The 21,836-nt window shown below is 43.4% G+C and overlaps 1 protein-coding gene across 3 annotated transcripts in view; it reads left to right on the top strand.

Moving 5' to 3' along the window:
- The window catches only part of galnt14.S (polypeptide N-acetylgalactosaminyltransferase 14 S homeolog), a 210,525-nt gene that overhangs the window by 103,591 nt on the left and 85,098 nt on the right, over window positions 1–21,836 (top strand). For all 3 annotated transcript variants that reach the window (XM_018264923.2, XM_018264922.2, XM_018264921.2), the window contains exon 2: window positions 5,173–5,342. In XM_018264923.2, coding sequence (XP_018120412.1) covers window positions 5,173–5,342 — 170 coding nt within the window. The remainder of the gene's footprint in view (window positions 1–5,172; window positions 5,343–21,836) is intronic.

Genomic DNA, 21,836 nt, shown 5'->3' with positions numbered 1-21,836 from the left:
AAGAAATATTTATGGGGGGAGGGGCATCTTGACTGACAGATCCAACAGTGAGTACTGGGGAACAGCTTGCTGCCCTTACTAAGCCTGGAATACACTCTTGGCGGTTGTGCAGTATATATGGGAGGGAACAGCTGTTGTGGGAGCGAGCAAGCGGCACAAGTCGGTCTCTGGCAGATGATTAATTGCTGCAAATTAATACAATCTATGTTGGTTTTTAGATGAATTACTTTTTTTTCAAGCCAATGAATATAAAGGGCCTGAGCATTGCACATATCTATTAAACGCCATTATGTTCCTAATGTGAGCGCTCTCTTTCAGCAGAAGCGCTGGAGCGAAAATATTTAGGCAGAGGCATCAGTATTTTCATAGCAGGGTCATAAATATGCTGGTGAGTAGTGTTGCTGATTATTAAAGGGGACGTAAATGCTTCCCCCCAAAGTGTAAAACAAACTCTTAAAATAAGGTCGATTCCAAAATGGCCATGGGCTCTCCTCCTCCAAATGAACATGTTTACCCAATGAGCCATCCTTCAACAATGTAAGAGAGAGAGTGGAAAGAGAAAATTAAAAACAAAAATGGAAAATTAAAGAGTAAGAGAAGAAGGAGAACAATGAAAGGGAAATGGGAATCCAGAAGAGGAAGACAGGACACAAGGTGAGAGAGAAATGGAAGGTATAAAGGTCTAGGTTGTTGTTTACCTTTAAATTAATTTCTAGTATGACATACTGAGCAATATTCTGAAACAATTTGCAATTGGTTTTCATTTTTTTTTTTTTTTATTATTTGTGTTTTGTGAGTGATTTTGCTTTTTATTCAACAGCTCTCCAGATAGCAATTTCAGCAATCTGGTTGCTGTGGTCCAAATAACCATAGCAACCATACATTGATATGAAACAGAGAGACTGGGATACGAATGGGAGAGGACCTGGATAGAAAGATGCGTATTAAAAAAGTAACAATAACTATAAATTTGTAGAACTACAGAGGATTTGTTTTTTAGATGGGGTCAGTGACCACTATTATAAAGCAGGAAAGAGGCAGGAGAAAAAGGCAAATTTGTTATTAATGGAGATTCTCCCTACAATGAACTGGGCAGTTATGATACAGGTATGGGATCCGTTATCCGGAAACCCATTATCCATAAGGCTCCAGATTATAGAAGGGCCGTCTTCCATAGACTCCATTTTATCCAAATAATCCATATTTTTAAAACAGTAGCTTGTACTTGATCCCAACTAAGATAAAATTAATAGAGATGCACCAAATCCACTATTTTGCGATAGATTCAGCCGAATACCGAATCCAATCTGAATCCTAATTTGCATATGCAAATTAGGGGTGGGAACGGGAAAACATTTTTCACTTCCTTGTTTTGTGACAAAAAAGTTAAGCAATTTCCCTCCCCACCCATAATTTGGATATGCAAATTCAGATTCGGTTCAGCCGGACAGAAGGATTCGGCTGAATCCGATTCCTGCTGAAAAAGGCAGAATCCTGGCTGAATCCCGAACCGAATCCTGGATTCGGTGCATCCCTAATAATTAATCCTTATTGGAAGCAAAACCAGCCTATTGGGTTTATTTAATGTTAATATGATTTTCTTGTAGACTTAAGGTATGAAGATCCAAATTACAGAAAGATCCGTTATCTGGAAAACCCCAGGTCCTGAGCATTCTGGATAACAGGTCCAATACCTCTATTTCACTTAGAAAAAGGGCTTATTTCTAATGATTTAAACTGCCCTAAATTTGATTTTCTCCAAAGAATTTGACTATTTCCAAACATTTATTTCCCATAATGCAAGCTCCAAATTGTTCCCATTTAAGCCAATCTCCTGGCGTCCCTCTTTATTGCTGCCCGTGCCCCGACTGTTTAAAGACGTTCTCCTCCATAAACTCAAAGGCATAATTTGTCACCTGCAATTTTCAGCATCTTATTACTATGACAAATGTGCGCCCACGCGGCAAATAAATGTAAATTATTGGATAAATACCAGACTCCTCAAAAGCTCCGGGTTTCCTTAAATTAACCACATGCGCGGGCGCAAAAAAGCCAAGGGAAAGGGAGATTCATCATTGGCCGAGATTACAGGTATCATTAATTCCCAGACAGGCGCCAACCAAATTCATCAGCGTTAGAGATAAAAAGGAGTATTTATAACGTGAAACAGCTTCCGGCGGATATTGTATCAGCCATTTGGGAATTAGTCCTTCGAAATTGAATTAGAAATGATGGCGAGGTTAAAGCCTGCTCTATATTGTACCAGGAGGGGAGGCCAAATCTGTTATTGCAGAAAAGGGATTATATTGTGGGGGGATGTGGCAACGCCAACTACCCGGGTGCCATGAGGGTGATAAAAACTCATTTCTACTGACAGCAGGAAAATCAAAAGTTGCCCCAAGTGGATCATTATCACCCTATGCGATGGGGTTGGTTGATGTATCTGGACCAGTGTTGGAGGATTGTGAGGGTTGCAGCTTTCCCAAGGCCAACACCAGCCTTCCAAGTGCCTGACGCACTTGGCCATGTTCTTAAGCACTAGCAGTAACATAGAATAAAAAATAGACCAGAAACCAATGTAACATCCAATAGAGGGATCTACAAATCTCTACTGGGTTAGGAGGACTCTGGGAGACCATGCAAACTTAGGCTGGAGGTATTTTTGCTTTTCTCTTAAAGGGCACCAAACATGACCAAAATCATTTACTAAGTAAATACACTATGTGAAAGTTCAAGAAATCCGATTTTTAAAACAGTTAGAATTGTTTGTATAATGTAAATGATCAGCTCACTATTCCTTCTGCAAGATCTCCCCTATCTCCACTGCAGTTCTAGCTGAGGCAGCCATCTTGGATTTCACTGGCTCCTCCTACCTATATCTTCCCAGCCAACTGCAGCTCTGAAATCTCGCACATGCTCAGTTGAAATTCCTTGGTTCTAAGCTATTTTCAAATCAGCCAAACCTGTGTGTTAGCTGCTGTTCAGTAGTGCTGCCACCTGCTGGAAGTTACTGTGTGCCCTTCATTTGCATAATGACATCACCAGCAGGGGACAAGAGAGGGAAATCTCCTGATACTTCTAGTGGAGGAGTTTACTAAAACAAGGCATTCTGGGTAGAATTCTCAAAGCAGTGTTACAATCTGAGCATGCTCCTTAAATTTGCATATTAGAGTCTCTGTTATAGTCACAGTATGGCCTCCCTCAGTGAAAAAACCCATTTGACAAAGTAAGGGATTTTTTTAAAACCTGCAGTTTTTTCAAAAAACTATATATGTAGTTTGATTAAACGTGTTTAGCTTGTACTGGTCAGATTGTTAATACGTGTTTGATTTTGGCTCTGATAGGTGCCCTTTAAGATGTTCTGGAATCATTATTTTGGTTCCTGCCCCCACTTTGAGGTACAACTTTGGTTTAGGGCTTTTCTTGGCTATAAGAATAGATAGAGTAGATATATAAAACAGTGCTGTATCGGTCACTCTAAGGATATCTAGGATAGCAATAGGTGACGACCAAATAACGTTCTATATTCTCCCATATAAGAAGGTGTCACTGACTCAACTTCCAGTTCTAGTAGGGTCCATGGTGCCATTGTCTCCAGCACTACTTGACTGGTCATATGCTTCCTTATCACCTCCCATAGACCTGTTGTAGCATTATAATTGTCTTGTAAGAAGCCAACCATAAACTATGGCATAGTTAATCCACTGTACTAAGCACAATTTAGCAGGAAAAAAATTTGTTCATAACCTGTACAGAGAAATACCATAAAACTATGATAGCATAGGTATTCCCCTTTACTAAGCACAATTCAGCAGGAACAGCCCCTAATTGTGTGCATAGTCTGTACAGAGAGATCCCATAAAACTATGGCAGCATAGGTATTCCCCTGTACTAAGCACAATTCAGCAGGAACAGTCCCTAAGTTTGCTCATAGACTGTACAGAGGGATCCCATAAAACTATGGCAGCATAGGTATTCCCCTGTACTAAGCACAATTCAGCAGGAACAGTCCCCTAAGTTTGCTCATAGTCTGTACAGAGAGATCCCATAAAACTATGGCAGCATAGGTATTCCCCTTTACTAAGCACAATTCAGCAGGAACAGTCCCCATAAGTTTGCTCATAGTCTGTACAGAGAGATCCCATAAAACTATGGCAGCATAGGTATTCCCTGTACTAAGCACAATTCAGCAGGAACTTCCCCCTAAGTTTGCTCATAGTCTGTACAGAGAGATCCCATAAAACTATGGCAGCATAGGTATTCCCCTGTACTAAGCACAATTCAGCAAGAACAGTCCCCATAAGTTTGCTCATAGTCTGTACAGAGAGATCCCATAAAACTATGGCAGCATAGGTATTCCCCTGTACTAAGCACAATTCAGCAGGAACAGCCCCCTAAGTTTGCTCATAGTCTGTACAGAGAGATCCCATAAAACTATGGCAGCATAGGTATCCCCTGTACTAAGCACAATTCAGCAAGAACAGTCCCCATAAGTTTGCTCATAGTCTGTACAGAGAGATCCCATAAAACTATGACAGCATAGGTATTCCCTGTACTAAGCACAATTCAGCAGGAACTTCCCCCTAAGTTTGCTCTTAGTCTGTACAGAGATACCACCCATGTGACAGTAGCAGCAGATAGTATAGTCTGTAAGAAACATGAGGATACTTTGTATCAAAGAATTTATCTCTCGCAACACAGAGCAGAGTGAAGTGTCTTCAGTCACCTTATAACAAATGTTCCGCCTTGTTAATGATCCGCGATAAAACATTTAAATCTCATTTTGGAGGTCAGCCTGCTAATAAAGTTCTGGCAGATGCTATAGATTATACACTGTTTGAAAGGCTCACTGCCTTTATTAAATACAGAGCAGGTCCCAAGTCTCGATGGCCATTTGCAAATAAGTATTCCCATTATGCTCTGGAAAATGAAGCCTAAAAAACTTAGGGCAGCTCCTAATTTATGTCTACAGGAGAGAATTGTCCCCAAAATGGAAAATAAGAACACTCTCTGTATCCCTTTTGTTGGTAGACAATCTTCATATTTCTCTCCTATGCTGATGGTGGAATCTCCTTCCCTCCATTCTTAGTCTTGGCCCATGTACGGCCACAAGGAAAAAAAAGTTTATCGGATGATTTAGCGTTAACTCTGTGCCTCGTTTCTGTGTTTCAGGAGGGAGACGTAGACTGGGATGATCTATGGGACCAGTTTGACGAGAGAAGATATTTAAATGCCCAGAAATGGAGACCCGGGGAAGATCCCTACAGGCTTTATGCTTTCAACCAGCGGGAAAGCGAGAGGATCCCCAGCGATCGCGCCATTAAGGACACCAGACACTACAGGTCTGTCTTTCCTTCTTCTCATGGGATCTGATACTGAAACACCCTCTCTATACTCAGGAGATCAGGCAGAGTTTCACTGTGTATTCTGATCATGTGATTTCTAACCACTAGGTGGCAGCACTATCCTTAGTGGTATTTAAAGGGCCTGAGGTGGAGCTATAAAATGTGTGGCCCCTTTTCCCTTTTGATAATGCACTTTATATAAAGGACTCCACTTGCTGTTGACTCATTTTGCTATGCACACTTTAGGGGCCATTTATAAAATGTTGAGCAGTGTGCAAAAAATAGGCGGCCCACATTTTGCTGCATTGTTGCATAGTTTTTAATCTGTGTGTGTCCAATGAATATTGCCCTGCATTTGTCAGATTGCATTCCTGAGGGGCGGGTGTGGGGTATGTAGGTGTATACCCCAATTACAGCCCCTTCCTAATCATTCTGAGATGTACAGTATAGACTAGCAGTGTGCCATCCTCATACTACTACTAACATAGACAGTAGGGATGCACCGATTCCACTATTTTGGATTCGGCCGAACTCCCGAATCCTTCACGAAAGATTCGGCCGAATACTGAACTGAATCCGAATCCTAATTTGCATATGCAAATTAGGGGTGGGAAGGGGAAAACATTTTTTACTTCCTTGTTTTGTGACAAAAAGTCACAAGATTTCCCTCCCCGCCCCTAATTTGCATATGCAAACAAGAAAGTAAAAATGTTTTTCCCATCCCTAATTTGCATATTCAAATTAGGATTCAGATTTTGCATATGCAAATTAGGATTTGGTTCGGCCAGGAAGAAGGATTCGGCCGAATCCGAATCCTGCTGAAAAAGGCCGAATCCTGGATTCGGTGCATCCCTAATAGACAGCTAAAGTTTATCAGTATTTTTCTGTGAACACTAGATGGTGCTGTCTCATTGAAGTCCATTCCTGAAGACAGATAGTAGAGATCCCCATGGGTTCATTTTCTTAGACCTGTAGCAGACCCATACCTGGGATCCAGGACCTGCAACTCATACCCGCAACCCGCAATTTTCCCCCCGCTGATCTGCTTTCTGACCCGCAATAGGCCAACTTACCTTCCAACCCGGGAGACACATAGGATTTCACCCTGACAGCCCAGTTTTTGGAAGGGCTGCCCGGTTGTTGAGGTTTTCCCGACCCGCACCCACCAACTACCCTCCCAACACCCTTTTATAGACCAGCGCCGCCCCTCCCCAACAATGGAACCACAAAAGGGTCGGGACGAGAGGAGCACATCTATAAAAGCTCAACCCAGAAGTTGGGAGCTGGCATTTGGAAGGTTGCGGGTGGGGAGTGCAGTCAGAAGAGCTCAACCCGCCCGTGACCCGGAAAGGAGCATCCAACCGCAGGTATTGGGCTGGCCCACATATCACTACTGCCCGGGAAGTAAATCATGTCTGGATTTACAAATTAGGAATTCTGGACAGGACATTGAAGTGAATGATATAGCGATTAGCCAATGGCTGACCTCTATGTCATCAGCAGCGCCCCCCAATGTCACCTGCCCTGCCCCAATCATCACTGGGCCGCCCCCGGACATCACTAACCTGCCCCCTTCTGGTTTTCTTCAAATAAAAAAAGGTGCCAACCCTAGAGACGCATGAAACCGAAAGTGACATTACTCCAGCGCCAAATCTGCACGGAAATAGAAAGAAGCTGCTGGAGTCAAAGGGGAGGGTAGGAGGGATGAAGTCCGCACCTTTGATGGGTACCAGGTTACCCTGGACTTCCAGCATGGCCAGGGAATTGGGGACTTTTTGCCTAAAACCCGACCACTTTGTGGGTATTGGGTGGGTACCCAACCCGGTGCAGGACTCAGATAGTAATGATCAAACAGTAAGGGGAGTCCTGATCATTTAAAGGAGTTATGCACCTTTCTGTTAACTTTTAGTATTATACAGAGAGTAAAGTTCTGAGACAATTTGCATTTGGTTTTCATTTTTTTATTATTTGTGGTTTTTGAGTTATTTAGCTTTCAGTTCTGTAAAGAATCAGAAGATAAAGGCAACTACTAAAAAACTATAAATAATGAAGACCAATTGAAAAGTTGCCTACAATTAACATACTAAAATCGAACTTAAATATGAACCACCCCTTTAAATGCAAAGAACAGCAACTTATACTGTAATTGGGCATTTATTAGATCCTTGGAAAAATCATGCAAAAATCTGGGTAGAATTGATCACACCTGGACATTGCAGTCCCTGGTGCTCACCCACCGCATCTAAATGCAGCAGTGTCAGAGGGAGGCAGCACTTTATACTCTATTGTAAGATCACAAAGTATTATCCCACTGGGTGCAACCTGCAGAGCAATGTGCAAAGTGCCAACAGAAGGGAGCTCATTTTTGCACTTTGCACTGTGCCCACATTTTCATAATGGAGCCTTACAATCTCTTCCCTATATAGATATACAGTACATCTCATCTAAGCCCAGAGCAAAAGGTTTAGGCTCAGCAGCAAGTCGGATCCTCTGGCCATAATGCAAGGCTTCATCAGCTCTTCCCTACTGGAAAAAATATCATTATTGCGGCTGCCTGCGGTGGGGCTCTTCCCTTCGCCACAGAAAAATACTGTTCCGACTTGCCCTGTATTTTAGCCAAGTGCCATTTCTGGATGGAGCACAAAGGAATTCTATTAAAGCAGCAGAAAAAGAGTATCCAGTGAAGTGTCTCTCTTTGTATTGGATCTGTGTCGTGTAGTGCACTTACTGTAATGCTGAGCCGACAGGAGCTTGTCTAGTATAAAAGTCCTCATTGTGTCAGCTGCAAAGAGAACAAGCCCAACTATCATTTGCCAGCCTGCACTATGGGGGCTTGTAAAGGGGGTACAAGAGGGGCTCTGGATCAAGGACTACACTTATTCAATGCTTGCAAGCATTAAAAGGCCAGGTACAGGTATAGGATCAGTTATACGGAAACCCTTTATCCAGAAAGCTCCAAATTACAGGAAGGCCATCTCCCATAGACTGCATTAAAGGAGAAGGAAAGGTTAAAAGTAAGTAAGCTTTATCAGAAAGGTCTATATAAATACACCATTAAACCCTCAATGTAATGCTGCTCTGAGTCCTCTGTCAAAAGAAACACCACATTTCTTTCCTTCTATTGTGTACTCATGGGCTTCTGTATCAGACTTCCTGTTTTCAGCTTAAACATCCAGGGCTAGGGCTTGAGCATGCTCAGTTTGTTCCTCTCCCCTCCCTCCTCACCTCTCTGCTGTAATCTGAGCCCAGAGCTATGACTGAGCAGGGAAAGTCAGGCAGGAAGTGATGTCACACCAAGTGAATATGGCAGCTGCTATCCTAAACAAACAGAGAGAGTGTCTACAGCTGTTTAATCAGGTATGGTAAAGCATTCCACAGAATAACTAGTGTTATAGCTCGCACTATTGTGGCTAATCTATTAACAATAAACTGCTTCGGTACCTTTCCTTCTCCTTTAAAAGCAAATAATTTAAATTGTATAAAATGATTTCCCTTTTCTTTGTAACAATAAAACATGTACCTTGTACTGATATAATAGATATAATCAATCCTCCTTGTTGGAAGCAAAACAATCCTGTTGGGTTTTATTTAATGTTTAAATGATTTTTTTTAGCAGACTTAAGACTTATACTGTGCATACTTTCTATACAGCTTGTGGTGTTAGAGTTGCTTACTGTTGTGTAAAGGCTGCATGAACCTGCTATTAAAGCACTGTTATACTCTACTCATCCTCGGCTACCCAAAACATAACAGAGATCCAAAGTACAGAAAGTTCCCTTAATGTGAAAAACTCCATAATGGGTCCCATATGCAGGGTCGGACTGGGGGCAAAGACGCATTGGTCAAGCCCTCCCCCGCTCCGCAGCTGCAACCGCCCACCCCGCTCTTATATTTCTCCTGTTCGCGGCTGCAACGGGGGCGAGAGGGAGGTCAGAAGGGCAGAGCCAATATCGGGACTGGGCTGGCAGGGCCCACAAGGCCTGGGAACCCACCAGATTTTTTCCCTGTGTCCTTCCGAGTCTGACCATGCCCATACCCAGGGCTGCAACTAGGTTTAGGCAGAAGAGGCACCTGCCTAGGGAGCATAAATGTGGGGGTGCTGGGCAGGTACCTACCTGTTTAAAAGACTTCTGCCTACCCCTAGTCCGGGTGGTTCGCTCCACTGCTTCCTCCCTCCACTCTCCTCCCCACGATCACTCTCCCGTCCCTCCATCACTCCCCCCTCTCCCCTTCGTTATTCTCCCCTCCCTCCCTACTTTTCTTATGGCGCATGCCTAGGGCACCCTGTCGGCTTGGCTCGGCCCTGCCCATACCTGTATTATGTTTGTAGTATGCAATTAACATCACATGAGCAATGTCGCCTAATTAAATAAAACCCTTTTGTTTAGTGAATGGGCACCGTGTAAAACCGGCACCAAATGGAAAAAGTGGCCATTAGAAGTAACATTTCCAGGCCTGACGCCCGATGATATACATCATGTACTGCTGATCTGCCCTGGGCATTACGAGCTGAGCCTGAGCGATGCCGATTGTTACAATAATAACATTCTCTCGCCGCAGCCTTAATAGAACACGACAGCAGTCACAGTGTGTTCAGTCAGGGGTTGGTGTCTCATTTCCAGGACACGCGTGTTCCTAATGATTCTGGCGTGACAGATTTATTTGCTGTGCTTTGGGGCATCTCCCTGTATACGATTTATAAGCAGCTCTGAAATGTCTTGGAATTAAACCAACAGGGAAATCTCTGTCAAATGTAATAAATAGAGATTTTAATAACGTATCTTGTGTCGGGGGAGCTGCCATACAGGCTTTCCATCAACCGTTCTCACTGGGCTGATGTCGGTCAATGGGATGCCAGTATTTGAGTTTTTTTCACAAAGGAGAAGAAGACTTTCTTCAGCCCATCTTCAGGGCAAACACCTCATCATGGAGCATTACACCTCCCCACCCCACTGGCCATGCCCATGCCTGTTCCTGGTGTACACCTGGACGTTATCACTATATAAAAAATAGATATTTGCTGAAAGAAGGTGGATATTCAGTTGTCCTCTCTTTATGATGTCACAATGGTTAACATTGTTAACAAGAAGGTCACGTAATTAGATCTTTATTGTGTTCCGCACAACTGAGAACTCTCACAAACATGGAGCCGATGAGCTCCAACCAGCCGCCTTTATGGGATATTGTGAGCCAGTTGTAGATTCCATTCTACTTGGAGCCATTGCTCATACTGTGCTTATTTTCTTCCTTAAAATTCATGTAAAAAGGGTAAGCCTATGAATAAGTGCCCCAACAGGCACGAAAGGCGTTAGGCTGCTGTTACCATGTCTTAATAAACATTTGTACTTTTTATAACACTGATTGATTTTTGGAGGGACAACTATTTTTGGTTTTCTCATAGAAAAGGTCTGTTTTTTCTCCTCATGGAAAGCGAGTCAGCGAGCATATAATTATTTTCCAGATTTACTGGCTAATTACCTGCTGCTCGGATGCACCTGCCGTAGGCATGGAAAGGCAGAGGAAATCATTGTGGTTACTGTGGGACAGATAAGGACAGCGCCGTTACCTTCATGATGATGCCAGCCATCTGCTTCTCTATCTGCCGCATATTGGGGGTGACGCGTATCTTATGAGCAACTAATATGGCTTGATACGAGGGAAAAATGCATTTTCTGTCTGCAATAGAAGCGGCGCTCATGAACCCACCTCCCTCCATGAACGAGAAAATCCCACATTCCAATGGATATTTCATTTTGCAAGATGTCATGTGTGGCTTCGTTAGACGTAAATAATGCAATGAGTAGTAACACAAAGACACCAACATCCATCAAGTTCAGACCGTGCTTGTGCATCCATTGCTGCATTTGGAGGATGTTGAAACCACACGAGTTGCATTTTGTTGCTGTTTATGTAAGTGTACAGCTAGGCATGCATGGGACACATGCTAAACAAACAGACCTCTGCCTAATTTGGCCACCCACGAGCTGGGGCATATCAGGTTTTATCTGATCTTCTGGCCCCATGGCTATTGTTTGGAATATACTATGGGTCTATGGAGACTTATTTGAAGAGGACCATGTCAATGTGCTTATGCAGTCCTTGTCCATTACCCGTATATACTCGTGTATAAGCCGAGTTTTTCAGCACCCAAAATGTGCTGAAAAAGTCTACCTCGGCTTATACTCGAGTCAGTGGCTGCGCTTCAGCAGAACACACTGCATGTGCACACCATTCACTTCCTACCCGGCCTGCATCTCCCCGGCACCTCCTGCTCACGTGAAGTCATCAGAGTAGTTCCTCCTACTGCAGCCTCCCCACCACTGCAGTCCTACAGTGTCTATCTCCTGACACAACTCATTTCCCAAGCACAGCGCACTGCTGACACGACGCTGACTCTTGTGTCACATGACCCGAAGCAAGGTCTTCCTCCAGCGTTTATTGGCCAGGAAAGCCGATGTTCACGCCGCAGATTGGTTGAGGAAATAGGAAGTGGCATGACAGAAGTCATGTGACCTGTGCTAGTTCGCCTACTATGGAGGGAGAAGATTATAGCGGGTTGCGTCTGATCGGGAAGCTCCCTGTAGCTCAGTGCCCACCGGTGAGGAGAGAGAGGGCGATTGCCGGTTAGATTTATCGTGATAGTCTACTGAGCAGGGTCGGTTTTACTGGAGGGCAGAGAAGGCTTTTGTACTAGGCCTCCAGTAACCCTGGATCCTCAATATTATTTACAATCCATGTAAAACAGAGGTTAGATATATTCATTATACTGATCAGGAATGTTAAGCTTGCAGCAATCCAACTACACCTCCCACTGTCTCACCAACAGCTGGTTGGATAATTTGTAACCTCTGTCTTCCCTTAAATTAACTTTAAGTAGGATGTATAAAGTGAGATTCTGAGACAACTTGCAATTGGTTTTTATTATTTGTGTTTTTTTGTTATTTCGCTTTTTATTCAGCAGTTTGCAATTTCAGCAGTCTGGTTGTTAGAGTCTAAATTACCCTAGGCGAGTTCTTTCCTAGCAGAGTGCACGCAGGAGCGTGTGTTCTGCTGAAGATGTCCTAAAATGCATTTCTCACCCCTAAGCTTATACGCGATTCAATACGTTTTACAAGTTTTTGTAGGTAAAATTAGGTACCTCGGCTTATACTCTGGTCGGCTTATACTCCAGTATATACGGTAATTATTGGCTAGATAGGCAGGCCATCAGAAAAACCCCATTCTGTACATTGGCGAGTAAACTGCCAGCTCAATCTGGATGGGCCAAGTCGGGAGATTTTATTGACCTGTGCATATACACGTGTAGCACACCCATGGGTGGACCTGAGATGTGTAGAAATAGTGTGACTTGCTGTCATTGTACCTTGGGCACCCGTAGGCTATGGGCAACTCCCTGCAACTCCCAGTGAGGTGCAATTTTATCTTACTGCTTCTTAGTCCAGCAGACCTCTGATCGTTTCCTGAACACAGACCAACCAGGTTGGAAAAACTTGCAACAATAAACTTGTTTATCGAACATAAGCAGCAGATCTGATTCACAGCAATCAGGCAGTAAAATCGTCCCATGCAGTCAGCATAGTCAGTGGACACCTCCACACTTAGAGATATTACAAATAGGTCCCTCGTAGTGGGTAGTACAGCCTGTCTTGGCGATTTTCCAAGGCACTAAAGATCCAATGGGATATCTTGCACCTTGGCACTTTCCTTGCTCCTGAGCTCACCCACTCGTGTTCCTGTCTGGCGGCTTGATCACACAAGGGTACTAACTAGTGATGAGTGAAATTATTCACAGAGTTTTGCAGCAAAAATGACGCCTATAAACTCCAATGGGTGAAAAAAAAAAAAACAATGCATAAAAAAAGGATTTGTTGCATGTCAAAATAATTTTGACGCCCATAGACTTCATTGCATTTTGGTGAACTTTCGCCATTTCGCAAAATTTTTGGCCAAGCAAATGGGTCAGATTCTCCCATCTCAAGTGTTAACCGCAACTACTCTCCTTTGTTGGACCTAGGAAGCTGCTCACTAGATAAGCTGCCACTAACTTTCGCTCCTAGAATGAACTATAACAAATACTCCTATCACTAACTAAAACTGTCCCTAACCGGGGCCTAGCACTCGCTCAGACCCTGTCCTGTACCCACCTCCCCACAAGGAGTTGTATTATGAGGCCCGAGCCCCCATTGTCCTATGACACCATTTCTATGTAAGTAGTAGACATGAACCAATTGCCATCATTCCGTTGGAAATTAGCTGCTGATGAAGAAGAGAAGCAGATCCAGGTGAGGTGGAAACCACAGGTTAAAGGAGCATGTGGGACTGTACAGGGGCCATTTTCAAGACCATTCAGTAGTGCATACCTCCCAATTGTCCTGTTTTGAGCGGGACAGTCACGCTTTTGACAGCTCAACCCGCTGTCCCAGATTTGTACTGATAATTCCAGAGTTTCTCTTGGATCTGCTGCACTAAATAGCCAGAAAAAGATACAAAGTTTCTAACTTAATTGGCTCTTGGCAGAGAGCCCAGAATAGATACTTAAAATACTTTTGTAGCAGTTTTAGATAAGATAAGAAGTTAGACTCACAGCTTAAAGGGCAATTCTCCTTCATTAGCAAAACTGTAAAAAACACAGAATTGTGTTCAAACTTTCATAGCCTGCCGAATTTTGTAAAATGGACATGGAATCAGGGGGTGTGGCCACAATGGGCTAAGCGCAACAATTTTTTTTTTCTGTTTCCAAAATGTAAGGGATGCAGTAGTGCCCAATAGATTTGGACAATGAAAATATTTCTGGAATTGCACCCCCATCCAGATCTTTTAAAAAATAGTTGCACCCTGGGTAGGTGCCTCTGCTGCCTACAATTATTTCCTGCCATCAGACCATCAGTATATTGACAAGTTTTTTTTTAATTTAGAGACCATCGATACAACTTAAAGGAGAAGGAAAGGCTGTTTGCACTTGGGGGTGCCAAATGTTAGACACCCCTCTTCGCGCGGCTGTGCATGTGCAGTAGAACGAAAAGCCAAACTTTAACTAAAAAGTTGGCTATGTCATTCAACTGCACATGCGTTTTCCCCCAGAAATTTGAGGCAAGAAGTAGAGGGTCGCTCAGTGGTGCTCACTGGTATAACCCTGGGCCGGTGCAGTTTTTCCAGCTCAGAGCAAGTAACTTTACTTACCACTGACCAGGCAATGTGACACATTCAACATATTAGTGTCTTGTAATGGGACTACTGACCCCCTGTCCCCTGAGCTCAAATACCACAAAAAACTTTTCAATGCAATTAATAGTTGAACAATGTGCAGTGGGTGTTTAAAGGGATTTTGTCATGATTTTTATGGTATAACTAAATGACACAGTGTACATTGCAATAATTAATTCTACCATTTAAATTGTTTTTAGTTGCAATATTGGTGTGTAGGCAGTCATCTCAGGTCATTGTACCTGGTCATGTGCTTTACAATGGAGAACTTTGCAATGGAACTGCTTTCAGATAGGCAATTGTTTCTTCTACTCAATGTAACTGAATAGGCTGCAACTTTAGTTAGCTGGACTTGGATTTTTACCATTGAGTGCTATTGTCATGTTTACCACTAGGTGAGGCATGGGAACAATTTTTAGCAATTCAGGTGTCAGGGAGTAGTCCAGCAGATCACTGATGTAGGGGCCAGCGAGATACCTGCGTGGTCAGGCGGGTTCGGGCCAACCCCGCACTCCTCTTCAAATGGTGTCTTTGGACTTACTGCTTTATAGCTGCGCACCTGCTCCTCCGCCCATTTTGTGACATCATCAACGGAGTGGGTCGGCACGGACTATTAAAGGGACCCGAAAGTCAGATACGGGCGAGCTAAGGGAGAGCGGCTTAGATTCATGTGCGGGAAAAACCCGACCCACACGTACCTATCAGGGAGTGATTTAATTTTATCAGAGCACAAGTCACATGTCACACGGCTGAAGGCACTTGTGAAACTAACAACATGTCTAGCCCCATGTCAGACTTCGAAATTAAAGGAACAGTAACACCAAAAAATTTAAGTGTTTTAAAGTAATGAAAATAGCATGTAGTGTTGCCCTGATCTGTTTGCTTCAGAAACTCTACTATAGTTCATATAAACAAGCTGCTGTGGAGCAATGGCGGAAATTGAAAAATGGCTATATGGCACAGGTTAACGAATGGATAACAGATAACACCATTAGACAGACAGAGCTTATTTGCTATCTGCTGTGTAACCTGACCCTTTTCTCCTTTGAATAGCTGCCCCCATTGCAAGTGTTTCTTAAGCAAACACAGCAGTTTTACCAGTGCAGGGCAACACTGCATTATATTTTCATTACCTTAAAACACTTTTATTTTTTGACGTTACTGTTCCTTTAAATATAAAAAAAAAATCTGTTTGGTCTTTTGAAAAACAGATTTCAAAATGAAATATTAAAAAAATTAATTTGCTCTTTTGAAAAACAGATTTATATGTAGAATTCTCATGTTTTCCCATGACTTAATCCCTCCAGTGCCTTATGATGCTTATAATTCACATACAAAAAGACTTCATTGCTGTAGGGAAACACAAAGCTACACCCCAGCTGGTTCAGCCTGCAAAGCTCATGGCTCCTTCAATGCCAAAAACTCACAGGAGTTTAATGTCTCCCAGTAGAAGACAGAATGGAGAAATGCACTTGAATGTAAGAGTCCGCAGACCCACTATCTATCATTGGCCGCCCTGCTAGCTGAAGAGTGTAATTTAGTTACATGGAAGGGTGGCATCTGTGCCCAATTTATCACGCGACACTCGGCTGAAGGATTCAGTTATAAGGAAATAAATAGGCTGCTTTATTTAATCAACTCTGTAACAAGGTTCCCCCGCCACTCCCTGTCCTTAACACAGCCAGTTAATATATTAGGAAGGCAACACCTTATCAGATTGTGGCAGCGCGTTTTAAACCTGCTCAATATTCTGATTAATTAGAATCTGCCCCCTCGCCGGCTTCCCTCTTTGTATCCACAACGAACAGCAGAAAAAAATTCTTCCTGTACCAAGTTAAAGGGATACGGACGTAGGCTGAACCTTCCTGTCATTTTGTAAGACGCACCTGGAGATTTTCCCACGTTCTTACCTCCTGGTGCGTCTCTTCCCGACTAAGGGGGCGTATCCGGCGCTGACGTCAAGTTCTTTGAAGTGATGCCGGCGTCACTTCAATAGTAAGAAGAGGACAAGGTGCTCCAGAATAAAATGTAAATGACTCACCGAATAGTGAAAGTGGTCCGGGTGCTCCAGCCCCAGACCCCCAGCTTTAGGGAGCGGTACGGCAAAGAATATTTAGAAAAAGCAGGGCCACAGGACCAGAATAATTCGATTAAAAAATTATTTTATTTATACAAAGATAAAAATTTATATCTGCACCTCCATCCACCCTACGCGTTTCACACACATTCAGGGTGCTTAGTCATGGGCTCAGTGACTAAGCACCCTGGATGGGTGCGAAACGCAAATTTGAATTTTTGGAGCTAAGATTCCTTTAAAGAGCCAACTCGCAATTTTGTCAGTGCCCAAGCTGGCTTCTGTTTTCAGATCCTGCCTAAGCGTTATTCTTTGTTTGAATTCCATGTTTTGACTCCTGCCTGACTTTTTGACTTTGATTCCTTACGCCTGCCTTGACCTTTTTGCCTGTTCTTCAACTACGTCTTGCCTATATCCTTGTGGGTACCTCGTTTTTTGACTTGTTACTTTATTACGCACTACTCCTTGTAGATTACGCCCTGCGCATCAGAGTGTACCAACGGCTTTTAAGGTTCCAACTGACTAGGACATTACACATTTCTAGGACTGGGTATAAGGGTTGGCAGCAGTGGACTAGGACACCAGGGGACCTCCCAAAAACCTTAGACCAGGGGCCCACTCTCAGTTCTAATATTCTTCATCTCCTCAATCAACCTCTATTCTCCTAGTTTGTTTTCTTTACATACTATAATCTATTATTCCATTTATTAAGCCTCTTTGTTCTCATAGAAATAGGAAATGACCATAAAATAGGCCAAAAGTTTAGCAGCATGAGGGGCCACTGACACCTGGGCCCACCGGGAGTTTCCCTGGTATCCCGTTGGGCCAGTCCAACACTGGATGGCACTTTATTCTAACTCTGTCATTTCAGGGCTGCGACAGCCCATGGATACCATGTTTCATGATGTTGCAGCAACTTGAATCCCAATGCTTTTAGTGACTTTCACCAGTGAAAATGGAATTCTTTCAATTTGTCATGGTAACATTATCAGTTAATGGCAATAACACCGCAGAATTGGCACGTTTGCATCAGTATCCCTTAAGATTCCCTTAAAAGGACATGGGTATATGACCCCAGTGGGCTGACTGCTCTGGGCAATGGAGCTGCAGGGAGTCTAGAGACTTTACAGAAGGACAGGGACCCTGAACAACACACGGTCGCAGTGCATGGACTGGTTGCACATCTTATCTTGCTTTATCCCTAGAGGCCTATTCAGGCTGCCTATACATTTGTGGAGGCCTAGTAGCTTCTAGTTATACCCCTAAATAAATCCAAATTGATTCCCCTGCCAACACATGTATTGTCTGGCAAACAATTAGCATGCTTTTAGCTTCCCAACACTGGGCACATTTGTTACTATTGATAAAACATTTAAAAAGTAGATTAGTTTCCATTAGTGAGCTGAGCGCATTGACCCCGGCACGCTCCGGCTGACACGCAGGTACGGATATTTTGCTAAAAGCAACCAGTATTAATTTGTGTCTGAAGAACCATCTGTCAATAGCAATAACAGCCCCAACCCTCACCTTGTGCTTCTATTGGGCCTATTTAGTTTAACATTGGGCCGAGCTGAAGCCGATGCGCCATTTCCGACTGTGCAGCTACTCATCTCTGCGAGCAATTTTAAGCCAAAATGCCAGACTTAAATAAGAAATGGGGAGAAAGGATAGAAAGAGAAAGAGCTTTTGATGTGTTTCCAACAACCGAGCTTTTGTCAGTGCCAGAGAATCCCTTTATGATTCTCTATTATCCAGCAAAGCACAAATAGCGGCTCAGAGAGGTCACGTCGCTCGTTATTGCTAAACGAGCAGAAGTGATTGTTAGAGGATCCGTTTAACAATATCTTTATCAGGGATGCACTGAATCCACTATTTTGGATTCCTTCGCAAAAGATTCGGCCAAATACAGAATCTGAATCCAAATCTGCATATGCAAATTAGGGGTGGGAAGGGGAAAACATTTTTACTTCCTTGTTTTGTGACAAAAAGTCACACGGTTTCCTTCCCCACCTCTAATTTGCATATGCAAATTGGGATTTGGATTCGGTTCGGCAGGGCAGAAGGATTCAGACGAAACCGAATCCTGCCGAAAAAAGGCGAATCCTGGCCGAAACCTGAACCGAATCCTGGATTCGGTGCATCCTTAATCTTTATGATCAGCGTAACCCTTACATGGCACTGACCATGCCATAGGCATCATACTCAATAGCATCTGTTTCATTAGAATAGAAGAATTCCCAGTGGTGCTCAGGTTGGCCCAAAACCTGGAGGCCTGGGGGTTTATTCATGGGTCCACAAGGTTCAGGCCAACATAATACTCCTGTTGTGGGTGACAGTTTGTTTTCAGACTTAACCTTTCCTTCTGGTGACATCATCCCTCTCTGCAATTTACAGTTTCTTTGGTTACAGCCACATCTTCAAAGATATTAGACCACCACCTTGGACAGTCGGTTGGATGACACATGAAGACCCAGGTGAGGGTGCATTCATGGCCCAATATGGATGAGTTGCTATCAGATAGTAGACATCGATTGGGAAGGCTATTGTTTTGACCACTTACATGTGCCAATAAGGTGCTGGTTCAGGGAAGAGCAGGCCTCTGTGTGGTCGGCTTTAGGAGACTATAACACATATCCAAAGACAGCAGAGCATTTGGAGAACAGTCTTTTCCTTGTTTCCAACCTCCGCACATACTTAGAATTCAGCCTGCTTGTCCCTCGTCGCACCTTTACTTCATGCAAATTGCTGTGCGATTCCAAATAGCCGCAGGTTACATTGGGAAGGAGAACAGAACATTTCAGTCTTCTTTTCAAATAACTCAAGTCATCCATCAGAGCTCCTGCCCCGTAACCCCGACATGCCGGTTCGCCCCCACCCCCCACACATTGTTCCCTCCTTCTCAGATAAACAAGCTCGCAAATCATTAGAAATAGGGTGTCGTGTGCTCGTCTCGATATACATTCCTGTTTTATTATTCCTTTGCCTTTGAAACGAAGGCAGATCTTGGAAATGAAAATCAAATTCGTCAAAAACTGTTATTTGGGGAAAAGAAGTCATTTATCTCTCGGGAGCTTTTATCTCCATAGAAGAAGATTATACATAATGTATATTCCAATCTGTTATTAAGTTACTTAATGTTGTTTTGTGTTTGCTTTTTTTGCGCAACACGTTTATCCATAATTCATTGCTTGCATGTCATTTGCTTGGATTCTATGAACTATGGCTGCACATTCCTGGATCCCAATCGGCTCATGTCTCCTGGCCCAGAAGGCCAATGTTGGACGTAACCTTTCCAGGCACTTGTTGGGGGTCATTTACAGTGACCACTGATGCAAATATGTACCTGTTTTTGTGCATTTAAAAAGCATTCCCAGCCAAGGCCGGATACAAAATATGGTGCAATATGCAAGAACGCCCTGTCCTACCACTTACCATAGTGCAGGCACTTAGTACAGGGCTATGTTTCAGCCTGCATCCAGTATTACCCTTCAACTTGTGCATAGAAATGAGGATACAGGTAGGGGGCAGGAGGGAGGGAACAGCTATATCTTGGTGCACCCAGGTTCTGCACATCCGGCTGTTTTGGGTACATTGTAAAATTTGCCCATTTTGTGCACATTGCTCCCTGGCCTCGGGGTAGAAAACAACACCATTGGGTTCATTATTTTTGCAAAATACAGAGGAAATATGCAAAGTGAGTACACTTTTTAAAAATGTTAGTAATACTTTATACGAGAGAAAGAATAATGTGTGGATAAGTTATCCATTAATCGGTAACGAAAACAGGAGCCGCACAAGATTGTGTTCGGCCAATAGAACCCCCATTAATTCCAAGCAGGTCGCTACTTATTCAATTTGAATTCAAGCTGCTACAATGAGACCCTTAGAAACCAATATCATTTAAATTGCATGTTTTTATGTTTCATGGAGGAGATAAGAATTTAGGTGCAACCGACAGGCTACTTAGATAAAGACCACTGAGGCTGCAGCTTATACTGATGGAATTGTAATCTGGCCTGGGTTTAATTCATGATCATTGGTTTATTTTCTAATATTAAACTGACCTTCAGGCTGGGCCCCCTTAGCTCATAACAAGGTTACAGATATATAGAAACATTGGGGTAACAGTCACCCTGCTATAGTTCCAGGGGTACCCAGGGCACACATAAGCACTCACCCCAAATCTCCCCCTAACTGACCTTCAGACTGGGCCCCCTTAGCTCATAACAAGGTTACAGATATATAGAAACATTGGGGTAACAGTCATCCTGCTATAGTTCCAGGGGTACCCAGGACACAAATAAGCCCTCACCCCAAATCTCCCCCTTACTGACCTTCAGGCTGGGCCCCCTTAGCTCATAACAAGGTTACAGATATATAGAAACATTGGGGTAACAGTCACCCTGCTACAGTTCCAGGGGTACCCAGGGTACAAATAAGCACTCACCCCAAATCTCACCGTAACTGGCCTTCAGACTGGGCCCCCTTAGCTCATAACAAGGTTACAGATATATAGAAACATTGGGGTAACAGTCATCCTGCTATAGTTCCAGGGGTACCCAGGACACAAATAAGCCCTCACCCCAAATCTCCCCCTTACTGACCTTCAGGCTGGGCCCCCTTAGCTCATAACAAGGTTACAGATATATAGAAACATTGGGGTAACAGTCACCCTGCTATAGTTCCTGGGGTACCCAGGGCACAAATAATCACTCACCCCAAATCTCCCCCTAACTGACTTTCAGACTGGGCGCCTTAGCTCATAACAAGGTTACAGATTTATAGAAACATTGGGGTAACAGTCACCCTGCTATAGTTCCAGGGGTACCCAGGGCACAAATAAGCATTCACCCCAAATCTCACCCTAACTGGCCTTCAGACTGGGCCCCCTTAGCTCATAACAAGGTTACAGATATATAGAAACATTGGGGTAACAGTCACCCTGCTATAGTTCCAGGGGTACCCAGGGTACAAATAAGCACTCACCCCAAATCACATACAAATTGGCCTCCATAGTTGGTATTGGCTTATTCACTACGTTGCACCTCAGCCTGTGATCGACCACAAAACCTCTATGCGCCAGCTGCAAATAGTATATCTGCACCAGTCAAAGAGCCAAATCTCACCTAAATAAATCACCAGGCAGGTTGCTTCCCTCTCAATCAATATTCAAGCCGAGAGTCATGATCCAAATGTAATTTATTCATTCCCCC

The sequence above is a fragment of the Xenopus laevis genome, chromosome 5S (assembly GCF_017654675.1).
Source record: "Xenopus laevis strain J_2021 chromosome 5S, Xenopus_laevis_v10.1, whole genome shotgun sequence".
NCBI lineage: Eukaryota > Metazoa > Chordata > Amphibia > Anura > Pipidae > Xenopus > Xenopus laevis.
This window is presented reverse-complemented; position numbering and strand designations above follow the sequence as displayed.